Source organism: Phyllostomus discolor, chromosome X, assembly GCF_004126475.2.
Source record: "Phyllostomus discolor isolate MPI-MPIP mPhyDis1 chromosome X, mPhyDis1.pri.v3, whole genome shotgun sequence".
Lineage (NCBI taxonomy): Eukaryota > Metazoa > Chordata > Mammalia > Chiroptera > Phyllostomidae > Phyllostomus > Phyllostomus discolor.
Genome location: NC_050198.1, coordinates 31112801 through 31134966, shown reverse-complemented (window position 1 = coordinate 31134966; position 22166 = coordinate 31112801). Strand labels below are relative to the sequence as shown.

Sequence of the window (22166 nt, the reverse complement as noted above, 5' to 3'; positions counted from 1 at the left end):
GCAGCAGGGAGGTTGAACTAAATGGCACCACAGGCATTCCTGGCACTGAGAACCATGATGGCAAAGGCTTGTCCAGGGTCTGAGTGCTTTGAGCTAGGTGGGAAGGGATCTGCCCCAAGGACGTAAGCCACACTGACCCAACATCAATATGGGAGAGTGTTAGATGGAGAAGGCAGAACTGGAATCCAGTTCAAATAAATCGGACCCAGGTACCTGTTCTTTATGGCCTTACTTCTATGGTGCCTCTACTTCTTTCCTAAACAGGGTGTGCTGGAGTAAGAACATAGCAATTCCCATTTTCTCTACCCAGGAAACTGGCAACTGGGGTGGGGCTGAGCCCTTTGGGTTACCATCTGAACCAGACAGCCCCAGGAGATCCCTTCCTTCCCTGGAGCCAGCAGCGCATGCACGTCTGCATTAATAACTCTTTATTGGGATCCAAGGTTCTGAACAAGGTAGGAAGCAGTGGCAAGAGGGGTTCAGGTAGGGGGATAAGGATGGAAAACCAGACTTGTCTAGTTGGGCCACTGCCAGAGGTCAAATGGGAGCCCTGGGGCAGAAGGACTCTGGAGAGGGGGCTGGGGGTCAGCGGATGGTGTATCGTACGTAGGGGACCTCAACATCCTCGCCGCTCTCGTCGTTGCAGCACAGCTCAAGCACCAGTGCCCGCACATGGCGGCCCAGCTTTCGCTTCGACACACGGCTTACGATCTCTGTCATCCTGGGGGCAGGGGAACAGAATGTCAGGGAGGCAGAAAGTGAGAGAGAGAAAGGACAGTTGGGTGGGGGCCCAGGTGGTGAAGGGTGGTGAACAGGAGTGGGATAGCTGCCAGCTGAGGCTTCCTGCCACCCAACTCACGGCTGATCCAACCGTTCCTTGAGTTTGGCGGCTGGCATGAAGAAGGAGTAGAGCATAGACACGCCCTGGGACAGCATGGTGATCTCCAATTTATGTTCTTTCTGGAGGAGGGAAGAGGGACAGCAGTGTCATTGGGGTGGACAGGCCAGTTACAAGCACACTCTGCCTTCATGTAGGATGAGAATGAGGAAGGGGCCTCACCTTAAAGTAGTCCAGGAACTGTTTGAGGGTCATCTCCTCACCATTGGGCTGCAGCCCCTGTACCTCAAAGCGATCCCACAATGTCCACTCTTGATTATAGTACTGCAGGACAAGGAACAGACCAGTGTGATGGGGGCCACCAGATGGTCCGGCTCTGTCACTCTCCCCCTTCTACTCATGCAGAGACATGCTAAGCAAGATCAAAAGTCTTTTGTCCAAAACTCTCTTGTGGCTTCCACCTCACACCCTGAATAAGCACTGAAAACCTCACTGCAATCCTACTCTTTACTCCTCACCTCACTAACTCTGCTCTAGCAACATCTTTCTCAAACATGCCAGGCAGGCACACTCCTACCCTTCCTTTCAGAGACTGGTCCTTCTGTTTGAAATGCTACCCCCCACCCACCAGTAGACTGCATGGTCTTTCTCTTCATCTCCTCCAAGTTTGGACTCAAATATAATCTTTTCAGCAAGGTCATTTGTGATCATCCTATATTTTAAAATCTCAAACCCATCCCCTTGCCACCTGGTACTCTCAAGTCTGCCTTATCCTGCTTGTTTAGGGGATGCTGCTCAATAAATACTTGAGTGAATAAACAAAGCAAGCACAAGAACTTAATAGTAGTAAATAAGCACTTAATAAATGTTGGTTGCTATTATTGTACAGTTCTTAACAATCCCCTAGGGCTCCGTTCAAATATCCCATCTTTTCTGAGGGCTTCCACAGGGAGAACAAAACCTATCCTTAGCACACAGAAGATACTAAAAAAATATGATGAGTAAATGAACAAGTGGTACACAAAATAAGTAGATACACAATGACAGAAACCTTCACCTGGTGAAAGCCTATGAAGCAAACTACAGCCAGCTCTACAGAGAAATAGCGACCCACAAGCCTACCTCCCCTGATGCAGGACCTCACCTGGTGACGGGGTGCAGCAATAGGTTCAGAGAAGCCAAAGAAAGGCAAAGCCAAGTTGAGGAAACCATTCTTGTAGGAGTCAAGCCGTCGGTGCCCCTGAACCACTTTGTATAGCTCCAGACACACAAGGCCAACCACGGCTGCTGTGGTCGTCGCAATGGCTGGGATAATCTTCCCAGCAATCAGCTTGCTCTGTAGGGCAGGAGAAATCAAGGAAGACAGTGACTGAGGAGGAAAAGGTTCCCAGTATACAGAATGGATGGAATGTGGGGAACTCAAGCCTGGGAGGGGGTGAAACGTCAGGTCTAGATGCCCTCACCTTGTGCCGATCTGCAGGGGGAATGTCATAATTCTCTGCCCGGAGGTTGGATGCAGCCACAATGAAATCCATATGGAAGTTGGTGTCATCATCCTTTTATGGTTTGGGGAGGATAGGAAGATAATGAGAGGATCAGAGGAAGACCATTACTGGCCTTTAGGGACACAGCAATTATCTACTGGAGATCAAAAACATGACTGGGAACATCTATTTGTTCAGGGTTGCATGGCAAGGCCATGATCCAATCACTACAAAGACCTAGGGTTGCCTCCAGATCCCCAGAGACCTGTTTTGCCCAGCCCATCAGTACTGAACCCACCCCATTAGTACTTAGCCCACCCCCTGCCTGCCCCAAGTCCCCACCCAGTACCTTCTCAAAGTCAATGGGGTACATCTTGAACCCAGGGAGCTTTTCTGGACTGGGCAGTGTGGCCTTGAGCTCCTCTAGACGGCTGTCATCTGCAAGAAGAAAGAAAACACCAACAGCCCTTTAGATCCCAGGCCAGGGTCTGAGGTGAAAACAGAAGCCCAGGTTGGGACAAAAGTTATTCAGATAGAACAAGGATTTGAAAAGGAAAGCCATCCTCAGAAGAGGGGCAAGGCAGAGAGGTAAAGCAAGGCAACGGGCACAAACCTGAAGACAGGAAGTGAAGGGATATCAAGAGTTATCTCTAGAGACACTATGGGACTGAAATGATGACACGAGGAAAGTGGAGATGGAGAGATCCAGGTGAGAGAGCTGGAGGTCTTGGAAAGAATGATGTACAGAGATGGGAGACATGGAGGAGAATATGGGGGAAGGAGGGATGAAAAAAATATATGAAGGGGAAACTGAGGGGAAAGACACAGACATGGATATAGAAGACAGGTATAGAAGGAGAGAGAACACATGAGAAGGGGAGAACAGGAACAAAAAGAGGTCAAGACAGGTGGGAGATTTTAGATGCATTTTATATTACTACATATACATACACACGAGAAGAGAAAGGAAGTACATGCATGAAAAAAATGAAGATGGAAAAAATATACAGGGGGAACATGTGGGGGTATGGGGGTAGATATTTGGGAAAGAAAATGAGATAAGAGACAGATGAAGACACATGGAGAGGAAGTGGGGGAGACAGAAGGGAAATAGAGGAAGAGTAACATAGCTACAGATGCATTATCTATGGAGGAAGAGAGATGGAAAGGTAGGTAGATAAATACACAGACCAAGGGTCAGAAAACGAAGGCCCCATGAACCATATTCAGCCTCCCACCTGTTTTATAAACAAAATTTTGTGGGAACAAAGCTACCTTCATTCGTTTACATGTGTATTGCTGCTTTCGTGCTTCGACTGCAGAGATGATAGCTGCGAACATTATGTGGCCTGCAAAACCTGAGAGACTTACTATCTGGGCTCTTTATCCCTGATACACAGCATAAACTGAAGGAAGGAGATGGAGAGAGGTGGGGGGTATGGGGGAAAATGAGGAAGGAGTGTTTAGGAGGAAAATTATATGGAGGGCAACATTAGGGTGAATACACACAAAGAGGAACATGGGGGTAGGGAGATTGAAGCAGATAACAAGGGACAAAGACCACTGGTGGAGATCATACCCTCCCAAAAAGACCAAGAAGAAACAGAAAAGTTCCCCCCCCCCAAAGCAGATATGCAATGGAGCAAGAGAAACAGCTACTTCTCCTGAGGATTACTGAGTGGGAAGGGAAAGGGAGTGAGTTGAGGGAGAGAATTTGCCCTAACCAAACCTCTTCATTTCAGAGGAAGGGAGGCCCTAAGAAAGGTGTGGGGGGAGCTCAGGATTGGAGTCAGAACACAGCCAGGGACAGAGGACTGGTGGGGAGGCTGGGCAGGGAACAAGTGAGGTGGTGACTCCTGGTTGAATGGCCATAAACGCTCACCAACAGAAGCACTGGCGCTCTGCAGCTCCTGGTCAGAGACATGGATCTTTACACCAGACTTGGGGGTGAACTCAGGGACCTGAATAGCCTGTAAGAGTGCAGCCACTGCAGTTCGGTCTTGAGAGCCTATCAGCCCATAGGTCTGGGCAAACAGGTTAGCGGCAGCCATCACGTAGTCCAGATGCAAGGGCTGGGAGAAAGGAGAGCCAGGAAGGGGAACACATTATCAGCTCTCACCTGGGCTACCTGCTTCCCACCTACTCATCCACTGACCCTAGGAGACCCCAGGGAGGAGACGTACGTTGTTGACATCGAAGGTGAGTGGGTGTGGACAGCGTTTGGGCCCAGACCAGAACGGAGCTCCTGAGCTTGTGAGCTAAGAGAATAGAGAGATTTCTGAGGTACAGGACCTGAGAGTGAAGGCCTAACAATCTTAACTCCTCACCCTGGCCCTGGATGGGCCCTGACTCACTACATCTGGCACTGACAGAAGGCTGGAGTTAACAATAAAAGACACAGACTGCAGGGTACTGGAGATGGAAGTTCTGATGCCAGGCTTAAGTAGGGACCTCATTGAGAACAAACTACCACCGATCCCTAGGTACTTGGTTTGTGCAAGACACACAACCATTCAACTAACTTTTATGGATTGCCAAACACTGTACAAACTAAGTATTAGTAAATACCACTAAATCCTCACAAAAAATCCCTATGAAGTAGGCACTATTATCTATCTCTCACTGAGAAAGGGGGAAACTGAGGTGCAAAGAGAAGTTATGTGAGTTGCCCAAGTGCAAATGAAGCTGGGATTTGAATCCACACTGACTACTGTTCTCTGAACTCCAAATTTCCTCCCCATAATCCCTACAGCTCTGGGAACCCGTATGACTCAGCCCATAACACAAGTAAAGGAAGCAAAGTCTCCTGCTCAAAGGAAAGGGGGTGGAAAAAAACAACTCAGACTTCATTATTCTTCTCAGCTCCCTATGCCTTGGGGCACCTGCCACAGCTGGACTAATGACCAGGAGGAGCCGGGTTGTGCATGTGTGAGCCCACAGCAAGTTCCTGTTTTGGATTCTGCCAAGTGGACCTGGAAAGTGGGCATTACCTGGTCAGGAGGGAAGTTGTGTAGCAGCTGTCGGATGTTGTTCGAGTACTGGGTGTGCCAGTGGTGGCAGGCCCAGGTCACACAGTCAGCCCAGGTCTGTGGCCGCTGCAGCACCAGGCTGCGCTGTACAGCCTCCAGCACCTCCAAGGGTTGGGTGCCTGCCAGCCGCAGGGTCCGCTCCACAAACTTGGGGTCTCTATCAGGAATTGGAATGGTCAGAGGCAGGGTTATACAGTGGCTCCAAGAGTGGGCTCCATGACAAACCCCACTTTCCCCATGGAAAGCTACTCCTGACCCCAGGTGTTATGAGGCCCAAACATTCATGGATTCATTTCAAGTTTGCCTACCACTGCAAGTTACAGTAGTGAGGAAAGCAGATAGGATGTCCTGCCTGGCAGGCAGGGGATGGGGCAAGGGGGCATTTGGTTGCTTACGTGAGGTATTGGTTGACGTTTTCTGCTGGCTGTTTAAAGAGACCTTCAAATTCATCCCGAGCCCACTGCAGACATAGCAAATGAATTACATGGAGGTGAGTAAATTAAAAGAACAAAAAACAAACAAAAAACCCCCACAACTGCTCTGAGATAAGGGAAGTCTGTCAAACTCTGCTCCTAAACTTTCCTACTCCCCAACCCCAGCATCTCAATTTAAAAACCAATGAACTTGATCTGAGCAATAGTAAGCATTAGTGAACGTGTGAAAAAAATTATTCTTAAGCTCTGTGTACTTCACTTGGTGTTATGTCCCGGTACAAAGGTTGAAAGACCTTTTATGTAGAAACACATACTCCCTTCACAGAAGCATAATGAAGCATCAGGAAGTGAAGTGTTGTGATGTCCATGACATACTTCAGCACAAAAAACAAAAACAAAAAACAAATCAAAGAACATGTGGCAAAACAGGAACAACTGTTAAACCTAAGTGATGAATGGTATTTGAGTGTTCACCATACTACTCTTTATACCTGTTTACATGTTGAAAAATTTCCAGAATAAAGGTTAAAAAATGAATGAACCATACTAAACACCTAGGCTGCTGGATGGGAAGTGAGACAGGAAGGTTTGGAGAAAAAGTTCATCTTGTACTTAGGCTTGCAACACCTGAAGGACAGGAGCTTGGATACTGAAAGGAAGGGCGCCTATTCCCTTCCCTCACCCCTGAAAGCTAATCACCTGCAGGGTGTGCTCAATGGCATTAGGGAAGTTCTTCAGTGTGCAGATGGGGATGGACTTCTCAGGTGGGTCCTGGCTAGAGCTGTATGACTCTGTCAGGAAGGGGATCACCACCTGCACGTTGCCCTTGGTGCCCAGTGTGCCCGATTCCAGCAGTGGTTTACGGTAGTACACACAGCGGCGGTCCATGTACATGCCTGACAGTAGGAAGGAGGAGGGACATCAGGAGAGGACAGAAAGACAGCCATCCCCAACACACATACATACATACACCCCTGCCCTTGACCTCCTCACCCGACTCCCAACTCACGGGCATCCACGTTGTCCAGGGCATTGGCCACACCATCCAGGTTTTGGAAGAAATCATCATCATAGATGCGTTCTGTGTCCGGGCCGACACGGTTCTGGTGGCTTGTCACCATGATATGCGGATTCATCTGGCGCACAGCTGCAGCAGCGGTGTCAGACTTTAACTTCTGGGGGATGGAGGAAGGGGAAACAGCTCAGTTATTTCTGCATTCACCCAAAGGACCTCCGGAGGCTCCCCGATTTAACAGCCAGTCTGTTGACAGCGCCTCATGGCTGGGACTGTAATAAATATGGCAGAGGTTCAGTGGAAAGGGAAGCAGTAGCCAGATACCAACTGAAGACAATAAGCCAGCTATCTGGTCTCAGCACTCAGGGCTGGGGTACATCCCCCCCCCCAAAAAAAAACAGGATCTAAGCACACAGATAAGCAAGATTCTCTCAAAAGCCCCAAGTCAGGTCTTGACCCTCCTGTCCTCAAAACCCTACCCCAGCTCACACCTCCACTCTGGGTAAAAGGAGCTGGCCCTATTTTCTCTAGCTCATCTACTACCCTCTCACCTCTCAGTCATGGCCTGGGTACTCACCTTGGCCTGAAGCACTTTTCTACTCCCTCACACCCTCCAAGTCTACAGACCCTTCCTCAATCACTGTGATCAAAACTGCAAATCCACATCTTGGACCCATCTGATTTCCCTCGTTTTTGCTGTTCCTTTGCACTGTACTTACCATGAACTATAAATAATGTTATCCTCCATGGAAGACTTCCCAGATAGATCCCTGTATAACCCAGCTTCTATCTGTGCAGAGAAGAGTGAACCTAGCAGGCATAAAGCACTTCTCAAGGAAAGGCCTGCCTGCAAGGCTGGCCCTTGGCTGGCATATGGGGCATTGGGACTTTAGGAGGGTTCTACCCATTGCTTACATGATAAGGATGGCCCTCTGTGCCTACACTGCTTATGCAAACAACATAGTTTGTGCACAACACCTGCTTTCCTTCTGGAAATGTGGCGCTTGGGTACATGGCCAGTAGAGGGTGCTTATGTGACCAGCCCACAGTAAAAACCCTGGGTGCTGAGTCTCTTAACAAGCTTCCCTGGTTAACAACATTTCACATGTTGCAACTGGCTACCGGGGGAATTAAGTGTGGCCTGTGTGACTCCACTGGGAAAAGTGTTCTGGAAGCTTGTGCCTGGTCTAATCCAGACTTCACCCCATGTACCTTTTCCTTTGCTGAAAGAAATCATAGCTGTGAATACAACTGACTACATTCTGAGTCCTGTGAGTTCTTGTGTATCACTGAACCTGGGGGTACTTTGGAGGATTCCCACCACGCTGTCCCAATAGCATGGATAAGAAGTCAAGGGAAAAGAAAAAAAGAGATGAAAACTGGTAGATTCAATGAAAGGGTACTCAATAAATGTTTTTGGAATGAAAAGAGAAAAGCTGAAGGAAAGAAAGAGGCAAAAAGGACTCCTTTCCAGAAAAAAAAGGGAACAAAAAGACAGGAGGAAAGTGAGATGACAATGCGCTGCCCCTCACCGTAACATCCCAGGGCCGGAACAGAAACTGTCGGTTCAGATTTGACTTCTCAATGGTGTCCATGTCTGTGATGACAACCTCTCCACCCTTCCCACAACCCAGCCCAATCATGGCAAAGTTCTTGAGCAGCTCACAGCCAATGGCTCCTGCACCCACCTAGGAAGAAGCAGCCAAGAAGAAAGCCAGCCAGGTTAATGCAGGTTAGCCTAAAGTCACCCATCACTCCTCACTCCTCCTGAGGGAAACAGGAGACTGAATGAGGGTCTAGTGCCACATACTCAAGTCCCAGGGTTAAAAGAAATAACCAACCATTTGAGGGAGGCCACACCAAAGGGGGCTAACAGAAGGTTGCATTAGGCTTTCCCTCAAGATAAAGAAAATAGCAAAAGGCACGTGGATAGAAGTATAAGAACCAAAAGACCCTCCCCCTCAGGAGGCAGGAGACTCTGGAGAGGTAGCCAGAGGCCAAGAGAGGTGAAGGGAGTAGGTGTCCAAGGGGATCACTCACCAGGAAGTACTTCTGCTTATTCAGCTTCTCTTGCATTTCTGAGCCAAATACAGCTATCTGCCCATCATAACGGTTCTGGCGCTGAGGAATGAGAAGGGAAGAGGCTCAGAGAGGACCCTTGCCAGAAATACACCCCCAGTGGCACCTTTTCTATGTGCCACACTCACATACCGGAAGACACTTGTCCTCTGTGATGGTCCCTTTGTCCTCAGGGAGACACTCCAGGGCATCAAAGTATAGCCACTGCATGATGGGCATGAACTTCCCAGAGCAGGCCTGGAGATTGGGGATGAAAGAGAAAGTGGTCAGTAGTTAACGGGGGCAAAACACAGAAGGACAGCAAGTGGTGGAGGCAGGGAGCTACTTGGCCTAGTTCCGACCCTGCTATTCTCTATCCATGCTGACCTTCAAGACCTCCTGGGCAGCCAGGCCCCCAATGAAGGCATTTATGGGTGCCAGATCTCCAGCAGCCACATATGCCAGCTTCCGGATGAGGTCCTCATCCAGGCTTTCCTGCTGCACTCCTGGCAGAGCTCGAGCATTCACAGCCCGGGCTAAGGTCACCAGCTCTGCTGCATCCTCCTGGTGGGGCAGGAGCAACCAAAAGCACAGCTATCAGGCTATGGTGGGGAAGAGTGGACAGGGAGAGAAGCATGCTAGGCCTTCAGTGCCAAGGTCATCTGCTCTGGCTGACTTGCCCATATACCCACCTCATTGTGGGACCGAGGAGGCTGGCCATGCTGAGCACAGAATTGGTGAAGAGCCTGGAATCCAATATGCAGCTGAGCAGGGCGGGAATACTTGGCGAAGTCCGTCATCACAAATTCGGGCTCTACCAGTGAGGCCAGCAAAGATTTCTGTGGGGGAAAGCGCATCAGAACCAGAAGAATGCAGAACCTTGGAATGCCCAGAACCACCCCTACAGCCTACCACCCTCCACACTCACAAAGCTGATCTTCTTAGGTACTTTGACCTGACTGACAATACCACCACGGATGTAGTCAGAGAAGTTGGAGGTGTCACAGATGCTAAAGGTGTAAGGACCTAGGGGAGACATGGAGACCATCAGGCTACCCGTCCTCCCTAAAACGCACAACATCCCTAAGATAAGGAAAAATCCATTCCTGACCCAGCTCAGACATCAGGAGCCATTTCTTCTCCACCCCAGGTTCCACTTGGACATCAGAAACAATTTCCCTTCTGCCATAGAACCAGCTCCAGGGACATGAGAGCTGGTCCCTGTGTCCCTGGCTCTAAGTCTGTATTAGAAGATACTCCTTGCTACCTGTCCCAATCAGCTCAGACATGAGTGGATCCTCTGATCTGCTCTGTTCAAACACCAGAGACCTTTCCCCCTTAGCAGATACTAAGGACCTACCCTCCCAAGAACAGCTAAGACATGAGATAGCACCTCCCCCACCCCATGCCCACCAGCTGGGGTCAGACCCCCAGGAACTGTTTCTGGTTCAATTCAGACACCCAGGATGTGTTTCCCCTTGCTTAGAGCACAGAGACACACTTCCTATCTCCCCTGATTTCCCCATGGCCCTAGCTTACCCAGAACTTTGATCTCTATGGGCTGACTTCCGTTGAGTTCAACCATGCCCTGTACTTCTGAAAAGGAGACAAAGTCGCCACTCTCAAACCCGTGTCGGGCCTCATCCAGGCAGGTAACCACACCAGGGTTGTCCTGGTTAAAAGAAGAGTGGTCTCAGAGATAAGCTCAGGGTAACAGAAGCAGACAAGGAATCCTGCTGTTGCCCATCTGCCTGCTAGGATCCCTGAGGCTGCTCTCCTTACCTTGGTGATCATAGAAATCATAGCACTGAGTGGCTGTTCTCCATTGGAGTCAGTGATGATCATTTCCTCTCCAAAGTCACAGAAGAGTTGCCTGTGAAGGGGGCAACAGGGCTGATGCCCAAGTTCTGTGCACGGGGGTGGGGGGGGGGGGACGACACTTCATATGTCTTTCAAAATGTAGCAAATACTTGCTGATCAAATTGAGCCTATCCCTGCTAACCAGATGGCATTCATGCCACATGGGGAGGTGAACACACAATCTAAAACCCAGGTGGCTAAAGGGGGCTGTGGGCAGTGAGACCTGGGCCTTACAGAGATTAGGGGAAATGGGTATGGGCACTCACCCAAACAGGCCCCGTGTATCTGCCACCACCAGCTTGATGCCATGACTGTGACAAAACTCACCCACCAGCAGCTGGTCCTCCAGAGGGGTGTTGGTGAGGACCACCACCTGTGGACAGGCAGAGCAGTAGAGGCTCAGGGCAGAATAACAGAGGAAGCTTGGTGTGAGGTCTTAGGGAGCCCTGAGGGCTTTGCTGGTTCAGCCCTTTCAGAAACACAAAATACTGTATCTACTGTGTATCAGATTCAGAGCCAGTGAAACTCAGTGAAGAGAAACTAAGTACCTAAGAATCCCTAGACCAAGACAATCTAGGTAAAGAGGCAGCTAGGAGGAGTATGATCTGACTCATTCATTTACCAACACCCACTGCTGCCTGCCTACAACCCTATCATGCCCCGTGAGACACAGAAGAGGTAAAACCGTCCCAGCCAAAGTCTGAGCTCAATCCTACCACACCCACTCGCTCCCAATTCTCAAGACAAGGCCTGCTTAGCCACATACTTAGGACTTTGCTCTCTGCCTGAACTCCCACCCTTCCCTAGGTTGAGCTTCTACCCTACCTCACGGTTCAGCTGCAGTGCGCCCTGGCTGCTGGGACATCCCAGGACAGAATCTCAGCTCTCACAGCTCCTCTTTCTGGCCCAGAGCTTTTATTTAACAAACAACCAGATGGCTCTAATCATGTGCCAGCTGCTATTCTAAGTGTTTAGCCCTCACAAAAACTCTATGAGGTCTGTATTACTACCACTCCTATGAACAGGAAAAGGTCAGTCACATGAAACTAAGCGACCACCTGAGGTCATACTAATAGCAGCAGAGACTCATGCCAAAGCAGTATGGCTCCAGTTTGTGCTCATAACCCTATGCTGTACTATCTCTCTGTTCACATCTTCCCCCACCCCTGAAAAGACACATCCAGGATCTAAATCTTTTTAAAAAGATTTTATTTATTTACTTTTAGAGAATGGGGAAAGGGGAGAAAGAGAGGGAGAGAAACATCAATGGGTAGTTGCCTCTTCCACACCCCATACTGGGGGCCTGGCCCACAACCCAGGCATGTGCCCTAACTGGGAATCGAACCAGCGACCCTTCGGTTCACAGGACCATGCTCAATCCACTGAGCTACACCAGCCAAGGCAAGGATCTAAATCTTGCCTGCATGCCCAGCATGAAACCTGGCACATAGGCCAGTTCCTTAAATACTGGACACATAAACACACCAGTAATGGGTTCTGAGAGAAGAGGACAGGAGGCCAGGCTTTGCTTGAGGTACCTGGAAGCCACTAAGGAAGTCTTCAACAAGGGGGCCAGTATAGGCACTAACAGGCACGTAGCTGTTGAGTTCGGCGAGGCGGGGCTGGGAGACCTCAGCCCGGTTTTTACCAATGTCCTCCTCCCGCAGGTAGAACTGCAAAGTAGATTAAGGGATGAAATGAAGTGGCTATAAAGCCTGGGGGGCTGGTGCCTGGGCAGGGAAGAAGGGAGTTATGAAGAGGTACCTGTGAGGAGAGGTCAGACCACTGGGCAGTGCCCTGATCATGTAGAGTGACAGCCTTGACCCCACCAAGGATGATGTTTTTGGCAATCTCCACACCCAGGCCCCTCAAGCCTGATACCAGTACACTGGATGTCTGGAGCCGTTTCATTGCTTCATGGCCCAACACATACCTGCCAAGTTAGGGGGCACACCGAGTCAGGGCCTGGCCCTCCTGACCACATCCTCTCAAGAGCACCGCCCCCCCGACCTCTCTGCCCAACCTCAGCCCCACTTACAGCTGCCGGGAGTAAAGGCCCTCATCTATGTCTGCTTCATTACCGTTCTTCGCCATTCCCTAGGAATAGAGGGAAAGAATAGCAAGTTCAAGGAGACACACAGGAATAGAGTGTGGACGCATGGGACAGTGATACAAAAGATATTAACACCCACCATCCCCACCTGCCAGTTTCCAGGAAAAAGATACTCACGTTGGTTGGCAACGAGGGCACTTCAGATAACACAGAGTGGGCAGGGGAACAGTGAGAACCCGGCTTTGGATCAGGTCCAGACACGCGACGTCTCTTGGACAGCGGCGAGCCGGACATCTAGAGGGAAAAAGGTGGGTTAGGTGGGCCTGGGGAATGTGGGTGTTTCTGTTGGTTACTGGAGACTGTGGGGGAAAAGAAAACTTGAGAGCTAGCATCTCTATTTTACAGAAAAGGAGACAGGTATAGAGATGACATGACTTGCCCAGGGTCACAGAGTTGTCAGAACTAAGATCTGAACCCAGGTGGTCTGCCTTATAATCCATGCTGCTGACCACCAGGCCATTCACCTTTCTCCCCCACCCAGCATAATAGGGGAGAGGTGCCAATCCTGCAGGGCAAAGGAGTGACAAGGAGAATGTGCTTGCAGGGAAGTCAGATGAGGGATGGTGATTCAGGTCAGCCTGCCCCTCCTTAACAGATCTTATTTAACCCCTGTGAACTCAGTTCCCTCACCTGTAAAATTGAGATGACAATAGCACTTACCTACACCCGTGGAGTTGTTGAGATAGAACACAGACCATAGAGACTGGCACAGAGCAGGGGGGCAAGAATGAGCAGCCATTTTCCTCTCCCTTAACCCCGGGGACAGGGGTGAGGGAGGGAAACATGGCATAGACATCCAACAGGGTGGTATGATGGCACAGAACCCAGTCCCCAGAGGGTCTCAGGAAGAAGCCCAATACCCCCTTCTACCCCAGCTCTGGGAAACACCCAGGCCAATAAAAAGTGGCAGGAAGAGAGAAGACGCTCACCTCCGAAGCTTCATCTGCTTGTGGAGTCCCTTAAGCAGATTAACAATAATGGTAAGTGTTAAGAGTACCCCCCCCCCCAGGGCCAAACATCATACTAAGGACTTTATGAGCCTTGCCTCACTTTGTAGTCAGGGCACCCCCATGGGGTTGAAACTACTATTGATAACATCCCCCAACTCACACTGAAAGAAAAAATTAACTTAGGGATGTGTGGTGACTTGGCTAAGGTTCCCACAGAGAGTGAGCAAGCTAAGCCCAGACCAGGGATCTGCTGTGCCTGAAGTCCAGGCTGCCTTATAGTGTGATCAAGTGTCATCCCCTCAGTGCTCCTGACCCTGCAAGGCAGGGTTGAGCATCCTTGCCAGACAAATGGGAAAACTGAGTTTAAAGGCCAAGTGAATTTACCAAGGGTCACACACTAGGTCCCAGAGACAGAATACAGACTTCTGTGGAACTGAAATCTGTGGGTGAGGGTGGTGACTGGATCCAGACGCTGGGGAATCATTTACCCTCGCCTCTAATGCCCCTCTAGGCCTCTGTTCTACCCTGAGCCCATTCTAATACCCAATTACACTGAGTACTCCCACCATACCTAAGATTCCATGTTGGCACTTGTTACACTCTAGTGCTAAGCAAGATGACAGGAGCTTCCTGCTATCTACGAAGGACTTATTACCTGTTAGTCACAGAGTCAAAGGCTTTGTCTAATACTAATGCCCATGGACCCGATAACCTTATGGCCATATCACAAAGAAAACAAAGGCCCAGGGAACTACAGTCACTTGCCCAGAGCTTGCAGAACTGTTTGCCAAATGCTTCCTGGGGGAATAGAGTCAGGATGAAGCTCAGGGCCCAGGGCCCAGTGCTAAGAGATGAGAGAGCAGGAAGGAGAACCCAGGAGGCACAAGGCTGGCTAGGGTCTGAGCCAGCCAGCTGTATTACTAGAAATGCTAAGAACCAACCAAGGTAGGAAGAGACTTGGTGAATTAGAGAAACAAAGACAAAGTACATTTTCCCATTTTCTGACTCTTTGACCTGGATAGGGATCTCATTTCCTCTGAGCCTCATTTTCTCCAAAAGAAGGGACAAATGAGGAACTATCCTCAAGGGGCTATTGAGAAGGTTAACAAAAATCAAGGTCTGTAGTAATAACTTAGAGATCTGAAGATGTAAGTAAGCTCCTCACTGGGTACTTACAGTGGCCTCCATTACTTATCTCCTTGCCTTGTCACTGGTTTGCTTGTTTGGGATACACCATCTCCCCACTCCCTAAATCAGAGATGATCCAGGGCCAAAATGATCTTTAATTATCTTCATCTTTTACCTCTGGACCCCTACATAGTTCTGGCAGCAAGGATCTGAACAGGTTTTGATGAATTGTTCAAGAGTGAATTTCAATTGCAGAGATTTGGAACAGGCCAATACAAAGAGAAGCAGAAGGGTCTAGGGTAGAAACCCCAGAGAGGAGTTAAGATCACCCACCCCCAGCACAAAATCAATACCCCTTCCCCCTTAGCATATGCTCAAGCTCCAATCAGAACACAAATACTATCGACTCTTCAGCAAAGCTGAACTGGGGGCTCAGAGTTTCAGAACTTGACTGAGATCTCCAAATTGGTGATTTTGAAGCCTGTACATTCTGTACCACCCAAACCAAAAAAGTTTTGAGGTAGGAGTCCTGGAGCAGGTTTGAGAGAGGGCAGGCACAAGGTCAGGTTATTAGGATGGAGAACCTAGAGCAGGAGATGCAGGGACCCATCAAGCCTCCTAGAAGGGATTAACTGAGAAGTCCCTAGGAACAGAAAAGAGAGGAACCAGGAGGCAGTTGTCAGAGTCCAGATGCTGAAGGAGGTGGGAAAGGAGATGGTAGAAGCCATGTGGGCCAGGTGGGGTGGGCCAGGCAAGGTTGATTAAAACTCAAAAATTTGGAAAGAAACCTTTTGGGAAAGGCCAGAAAATTACACTGGAGGCCCCCAGAGGCTGCAAAGAGGTAGGAAGGCAGTTGCTGGGCCCCACTGAACCTGCATGGGGAATGGGTAGGGGACTGTAGTGCCCAAGGAGGCTGCAGGAAGATCTGGGGTGTGGAGAGAGGGGTATTCTCCATCAAGAGGATGCTGGGGCCCTGCAGGTCTCTTCGGCCAGGCAGATGCTGATGGTAGAGGAATCTTTGATCAAAAATAGGGACTTGCAAGGGGAGAGGTATTTCTGACATCTATGTCAGAATCCCAGGAGGCTACAAGGGTGGATGCTGAGGCCCAGGGATTTCTACTGGAGCACAAAGGCCTTGTTTTGATCTCACTGGTATAGGCTAGGGACTGTAGCTTCTCTGAAATGATAGAAAGGGGAGGCTAAGCCCAGACAATTCTGGGCCCCAAAAGTTCAGTAAGGAGATACTGGCTAGTTCACCAAGTGGGGCTGGGTTTCTCTGTCCAACTATACAGGATCCTATGGAAGCTTGGAGAGTAGAAGCTGAGAAGGGCTTTTGTACTCTGATGAAGAACAACTGGGGGAGCAACTACTGGGGGAAGAAACATCTGACAATGATGCTGGGGTCCTATTAATCTGAAAACAAAAGCTGAGGACTTCTGGCTGAAGACGGTGTAGACCTTGAAAGGCTCTGAAGGCCGATTCTGAAGCCTGATGTGCAGTTAAGGGTTCTGTGAGAAAAGCTGGAACCCTGGTTGGCTTCTGAAAGCAGAGGTTGAGTGAAGGGTGGGGTCTGAGAAGCAAATAAATCTCTGGATGAAGAGGCCTAGGATCCAACAGGGTCCTCGGGGAAAGATGCCAGCAGGGGATTTCTGATGGAGGATTATGTGCCCAAACAGTTCTTCTTTGGTGCCTGGTCCCCCAGGTGGCTCTGAGGGAAGTACTGAGGGTTAGGTGTATCTTATGGGGGAGATGTTGTGGCCTGCAAGGGGTAGTCTCTGAAAAAAATACTGGGACCGTGAAAAAGGAGTCTCTAAAGGTAAGTGCCAAAAAGGCCATTTGAATATAGGTGCTGGGCCCAGAGGGTTTCTAATGGAAGATGCTAGGGCCAGGATGGGTTTGGGAAACCTGAGATGTAGGGGGGGGGGGAGTCTTTTAGGGAGGCCAGGCCCAAATAGCCTTTTACAGGGTTTAGTCTCCTTGGAAGATCTGAAGGCAGGCTGTATGCGTGTGTGTTCGGGTACCTGAAGGAAGATGCTGGAGAAGAGTCTCAGAAATTAACAAAAGCCTGTGAACCCTCCTTCTCCAGGGTCTGGGCCCTCTTGGAAACTGAGGGCAAATACCAAGGGACTAGGGGTGTATGAAGGGAAATTCCAGAGAAGATCTTTAATACTTGATTGATCCTTGATGGGAAATGTCGGCTCCACCCCAAGATGTGCCTCCCCCCTCCGATCCCCATAGTGCCAGTCACCACGGCCCACACTGACATCAGGCCGGCCCAGCGCTGACCCTGTTTCCTCCAATGCACCCTGAAACCCTTGCCAAGGTGCAGAGAACAGCCATTCCTTACCAATGCCGGTTCCCCGGGTCGCGCCGCCGCCAACTCCTCTAGGAGCCGAAGCCAAGCTCGGCCACCGCTGTCCTCCTTTTCCTCCTCCCTGTTGTCTGGGCTGCTGAGAATCACCGCTGCCTAAGCTACCTTCTCCTCCCCTCGGCAGTAGTGCTTGCTCTTGTCCCAGCCACCTCCTTTACCCAACCGCCGACACAAGATGGCGGCCGCTGAGCGCGAGGCCGGAACAAAACCTTGGGCCCCACCCCCAGAACCCGGATGCAAGCAGACCGCGCCCATTTTGGTCCCGGACAGTCAGTGATTCATTTGGAAAGGAATAGCTCCACCTGGCGGCTACTAAGGCACTAACTAGGAAAAAAGGTAAAAACAGGCCACGCCTCATGGAACCTGAATAATGAATATATCTTCGCAGCCAGGCTACCATGGAAACTAAGAAAGGGCATCAAGCCCACACTTCCTGGTCATGAATTAGGTATGAGGCCGGGTGGTTGGTTGACACCCAGCAACCAAAAAGCCAACGTTAAAACATGGAAGCCACACTCCACTGCCATAAATAATGAATAATCTTTACAGCCAGAACCCAAGGAAACCAAGGCCATATCTTTCATGAATCATAAATCCTGGTGGGCTGGAATAAAAGGGACAGATGCACCTACCACTGCATATAATATCCTGTAAGCAGGGAAATGGGAATACTACAGGTAAAACACATTCCCCCACCCCCCACTCGTGAATAATTAATAGTGATGCTGAAGCAACTCAACCTGGAAACTCAGGGAGGTCAAGAGAAGTCCCACATACTTATCATGAGTTATGCATGAGACTGGATGGAGAGCCTTGCCTAGCAGGGGTGTCCAACCTGCAGCCCATGGGCTGCATGTGGCTCAGGATGGCTATGAATGTGGCCTAACACAAAATCATAAATTTACCTAAAACATTGAGATTTTGTGTGTGTGTCACACTATATTTAATCTGTGGCCCAAGACTTTTCTTCTTCCAGTTTGGCCCAGAGTCGCCAAAAGGTTGGACACCCCTGGATTAGGTACTCCAGCCCAGGCAATATGGCCATGCCTGTTCATGAATAATTCCAGACCTAACCACAGAGCCACAGGGAAAAAACCCAGGAGAAGTGTAGTTGCCTCCTCCCCATCCCTGACTGACTGCACATGAACCAGGGCTGTGTTGGCCCAACCAAATCCAGACTCACTACATGCCTTTGACAGGTGCCTCAGTCTCCACAGTTGTAAATGGGGATAGTAATCTACCTCATAAAAGCAATATACGTTACCAAAATCAGAGAATATGAATTATGAGCAGTGCCGGCACAGGACACTGTTAAATTTTTAAATATAACATATTATTACAAAGGTAATATATAAACATACCCAGTCACTGAGGAAACCCCCTACTCGGGGCATTATTTTTAAAATAATGTCTTGCCCTGGCCGGTGTGGCTCAATTGGTTGGAGCATCACCCTATAAACAGAAAGGTTGCAGGCTTGATCCCTAGTCAGGGCACAAGCCCTGTTTGATCTGGAAAATGCCCTGCTCAAACAACCGATTGATGTCTCTCTCTCTCTCTCTCTCAAAGCAATGAAAAAAAAAATGTCCTCAGGTAAGGACTTAAAAAAATTACAAATATAATAATGACTTAAAACACCCTCCTAGAAGGACACTGGAAAGCTAAGGCCACCAATATACATTAAATAGGTAGGACTACCAGATCACCAGAGATAAACTCCAGCCACACAATAAGCACTCCAAAATCTGTCAAATAATAATAGATCCCATTAATAGATATGGTGGCTCCTGTGGTGTTTCCTTTCTGTGCATTGTGCCACTGATCTCTAGAATACAGAACAGGAAATCAGTTCCTTTTGGTGCTTCACATCTCAGCTCAAAGGTGACCTCCTAAAAGAGTTCTTAAACCCTCACAAAAAGCATTCCCACCCACCCACAACTGGGATGAGTAGCCGTGTAACCTGGGGCCAGACACTTCACTTCTGTAGCCACTGTTTCCCCACCCATAAAATGAAGATGGTAACCTACCTTGTGACAGAGTCTAGAAGAGTGCCTGGCATGAAGTGGTATATGACTAACACTGGTAGTAGTACCATTAAATTGGGGGAGGGGATTATAGGATTTGATTAAGACTATAGACTCAAGAACTAGACTGGTTAGATTTGAATGCTTGCTCAGCCACTCACTAACAGTAACCATAGGCAAATTACCCTCCTGGTGTCCCAGTTTCCTCAGTTATAAAACAGGATAATAATAAGCTACTTCCTAGTAGTGCTGTTGTGGGGATTAGATGGGCTAATAAAGTGTTAAATAAGTGTAAACTAATCTGATCATCATTTTGCTCATACTCATTTTTCAGGCTCACAGAAAGATTTGACAAAGACCACACAGCTGGCAAGTATCAATGGGATTTGAATCTAGAGCCTTTGTTGATAATCTGGGATCAATGGGCTTATAAAAAATGAATCACACACAAGGCCTTGTCCTTTCCCTAGACGAAAGGTTTTAAGCCTGGTGCCTATAAAGGAAAGCTAACAGTGGATCATACAGATGAAGCCATGAAAGCTACCACCCTTATGAATTCTGCACAACGTCCACAGAAAAGCTACAGAAAACTCATGGAGCTACTCACCTTTGCGATTAATCAGTGAGTTCTATTTTGCCAGGCAGACTGTAGAATACTCCTTCAGCATGCTGATCCGCTCCTGGTGAGTAATTCACAAGCCATACTTCCAGCGAACTAGGTGCAAAAGAGGCAAAAATGGACTTCCTCACAGCCCCACCTCCTCATGAGAGGCTGAGGAAGGCCGGGTGGCACCCTGTCCCCTTGGGAAGCGCATAGGGCTCCAGTGTCCCTTCCACAGTCTCGGCTGGGGGCTCCTCTCGCTACCAACTTGTGGGCCCCGACATGTCTAGTCTCTCCGCCCTGGGTACCCAAGTGCGCGCGGGTGGGGGGGGGCGCATCATAGAACCAGAGGTCACAAAGGCCACAGGTACACTAACAATGCCACATCGGTCCCGAAGATTCCCACCGTCGCCAGTACCTTTCCTGAAACAAGCCCTCCCAAAAATTTGCCTTGACTTCAGGAACCTCAAACTTCGTCTCTCCCCTTAGGGAACACCCCAAATTCTGCCCCATGGACAGAGTACTCACACATGGACCCTAACGGTCTCCCCTATCATCCCCCTAAACTCTGCGAAGAGGTATATAAACTCTGCCTCCAAAGGATACTGACTAAAACTGACTCGCACACCCCACCCCAGAGTTCCCAAAGCCTATTTCCTAAGGGTCCCTCAAACCAGCCACTTCTAAAAGCCACCCTGGACCCAGAGCCTCCAAATATGCCCATAGGGGAATCCCTCAAACTGAGACTACTCCCTCAAAAGCGGACACTGTGCTACAGCTCACCCTCAGCGTTGAACCGAAGCCTGGTCTTCCTCCTGGAGAGAGACCGACGACGCCAAGGGGTAACGGAAAAGTAAAGTAGCTCCTCCGTCGCAGAACAGCCAGAGTTTGCGCGGAGCTCGAAAGCGCGGGGCCTGGGAGTGCTGCGGTTGGGATGTACCACAGGCGCTTAGCTAGAGGGGCGTCCGCTTCTGCTCCCGCGCTGTCGGCGGCCTCTGTCAGACCCAGACACCCCTACAGGTTGTGGTCCTGCCCGAAAGCGCGAGGCATGCTGGGGGTAGTAGTCCGGTTTAGGCAGCCCTTGGTGCACGTGGTGGGCGGCCGCGGCCAGGGTGTTAGAAAAAGTAAATTAGGCTTAGAAATTCTGAGAGTGGCGCTGTGGGGGGTGGGAAATGGGAGCGGAACACTTTTCCATCAGATCTCTCCCTTGTCATTTATCCTGTGCCTCATCTCAGAGCCCTACCCTGATACCCTAGTAAATGTGAAGTAGTCACGGAATGCCTCTCAAAGGAGGTTGCATGTGAAAAGTGAAGTGAGCCACTTGTAACACGGGAAAAACCATTTCGGTGCAAAGCCATGAGGTTGGAAGTTTTGGGGCATGTTTGAGGAAGAGCATGCAAGTCTGCATAGTTTGAGTGAGGAAGGGGGAGCACTGAGAGATGAGGTGGAGGCCATGTCAAGTAGGGTATTGTAAGCCGGAGATACTAGGTTTTTATTCTAAGATGGTGGAGAGCTGTAAAAAAAATATTTATTTATTCCAGAGAGGGTGGGAGGGAGGGAGAGTAACATCGATTTGAGCTCCACATCAGTCAGTTGCTTCCTGTGCGCGCCTAGAGAAGGAACCAACCGGACCGAACTCGCAACTGAGGCACTTGCTGGGATCCGGCACTGAACCTGAGAACTGGTTAACGGGACACCAGGAAAGCCATTATATAATCTACCTAGCTGCTCTGTGTGGCGAGAGAACAAATTAAGGAGAAAGGTGGAAGCAGAAAAACCAGTGGAAAAGCTACTGCGAGTCCAAGAAGTGATGAGAGAGGATCAGACTAAGGTGGTGAAAGTGGCAGTAGTGAGGAGGGGGCACTCTAGTCAAGATATGGAATCTTTTCATTATTCCAGAAAGCTACCTTGCAATCCTTTCCAGTGAACAACACCCTCTTCACCTCCACCCAACTGACTGCTGTCACCATAAATATGTTCCATGCGACTGAAAACACATTAGTGGACACATACAGTCTACACTTTTTGTGTCCTACTTTTCCACGTTTGTGAGATTCAGTTGTGTTGTTTGTATCCATATTTTGTTCCTTTTTATTTGAATTCCATTATATGAATAGACCATAATTTACCCAGTTATTACCAGTCTTTGGCTATTATGAATACACCTGCTATGAAGACACACATAAAAAGGCATCTTGTTGATGTTTGCATTTATTTGGGGTAAATATATAAGAATGGAATTGTTAATTAGTAGGATAAGCTT

At 49.2% G+C, this 22166-nt stretch overlaps 1 protein-coding gene across 2 annotated transcripts; it reads right to left on the bottom strand.

The window, feature by feature from the left end:
* Positions 1-411: 411 nt before the first annotated feature.
* Positions 412-20830, bottom strand: UBA1 (ubiquitin like modifier activating enzyme 1). 2 transcript variants are annotated; one of them, XM_028522189.2, is made up of 27 exons: positions 20687-20830; positions 19910-20017; positions 12949-13065; positions 12757-12815; positions 12483-12651; positions 12257-12391; positions 10985-11091; positions 10641-10731; positions 10398-10530; positions 9787-9884; positions 9551-9697; positions 9246-9422; positions 9012-9116; positions 8841-8921; positions 8333-8488; positions 6795-6960; positions 6485-6681; positions 5747-5811; positions 5313-5508; positions 4506-4580; positions 4205-4394; positions 2672-2760; positions 2302-2394; positions 1983-2174; positions 1061-1162; positions 860-960; positions 412-721 (listed from the first exon to the last, which is right to left on the bottom strand). In XM_028522189.2, exons 3-27 carry the CDS (start codon positions 13063-13065, stop codon positions 586-588), a joined length of 3177 nt encoding a protein of 1058 aa, XP_028377990.1. In that variant the 5' UTR covers positions 19910-20017; positions 20687-20830; the 3' UTR covers positions 412-585. The 2 variants fall into 2 exon arrangements, with proteins under 2 accessions (XP_028377990.1, XP_028377989.1); XM_028522188.2 differs by lacking the exons at positions 19910-20017; positions 20687-20830 and adding an exon at positions 17257-17491.
* Positions 20831-22166: the final 1336 nt, after the last annotated feature.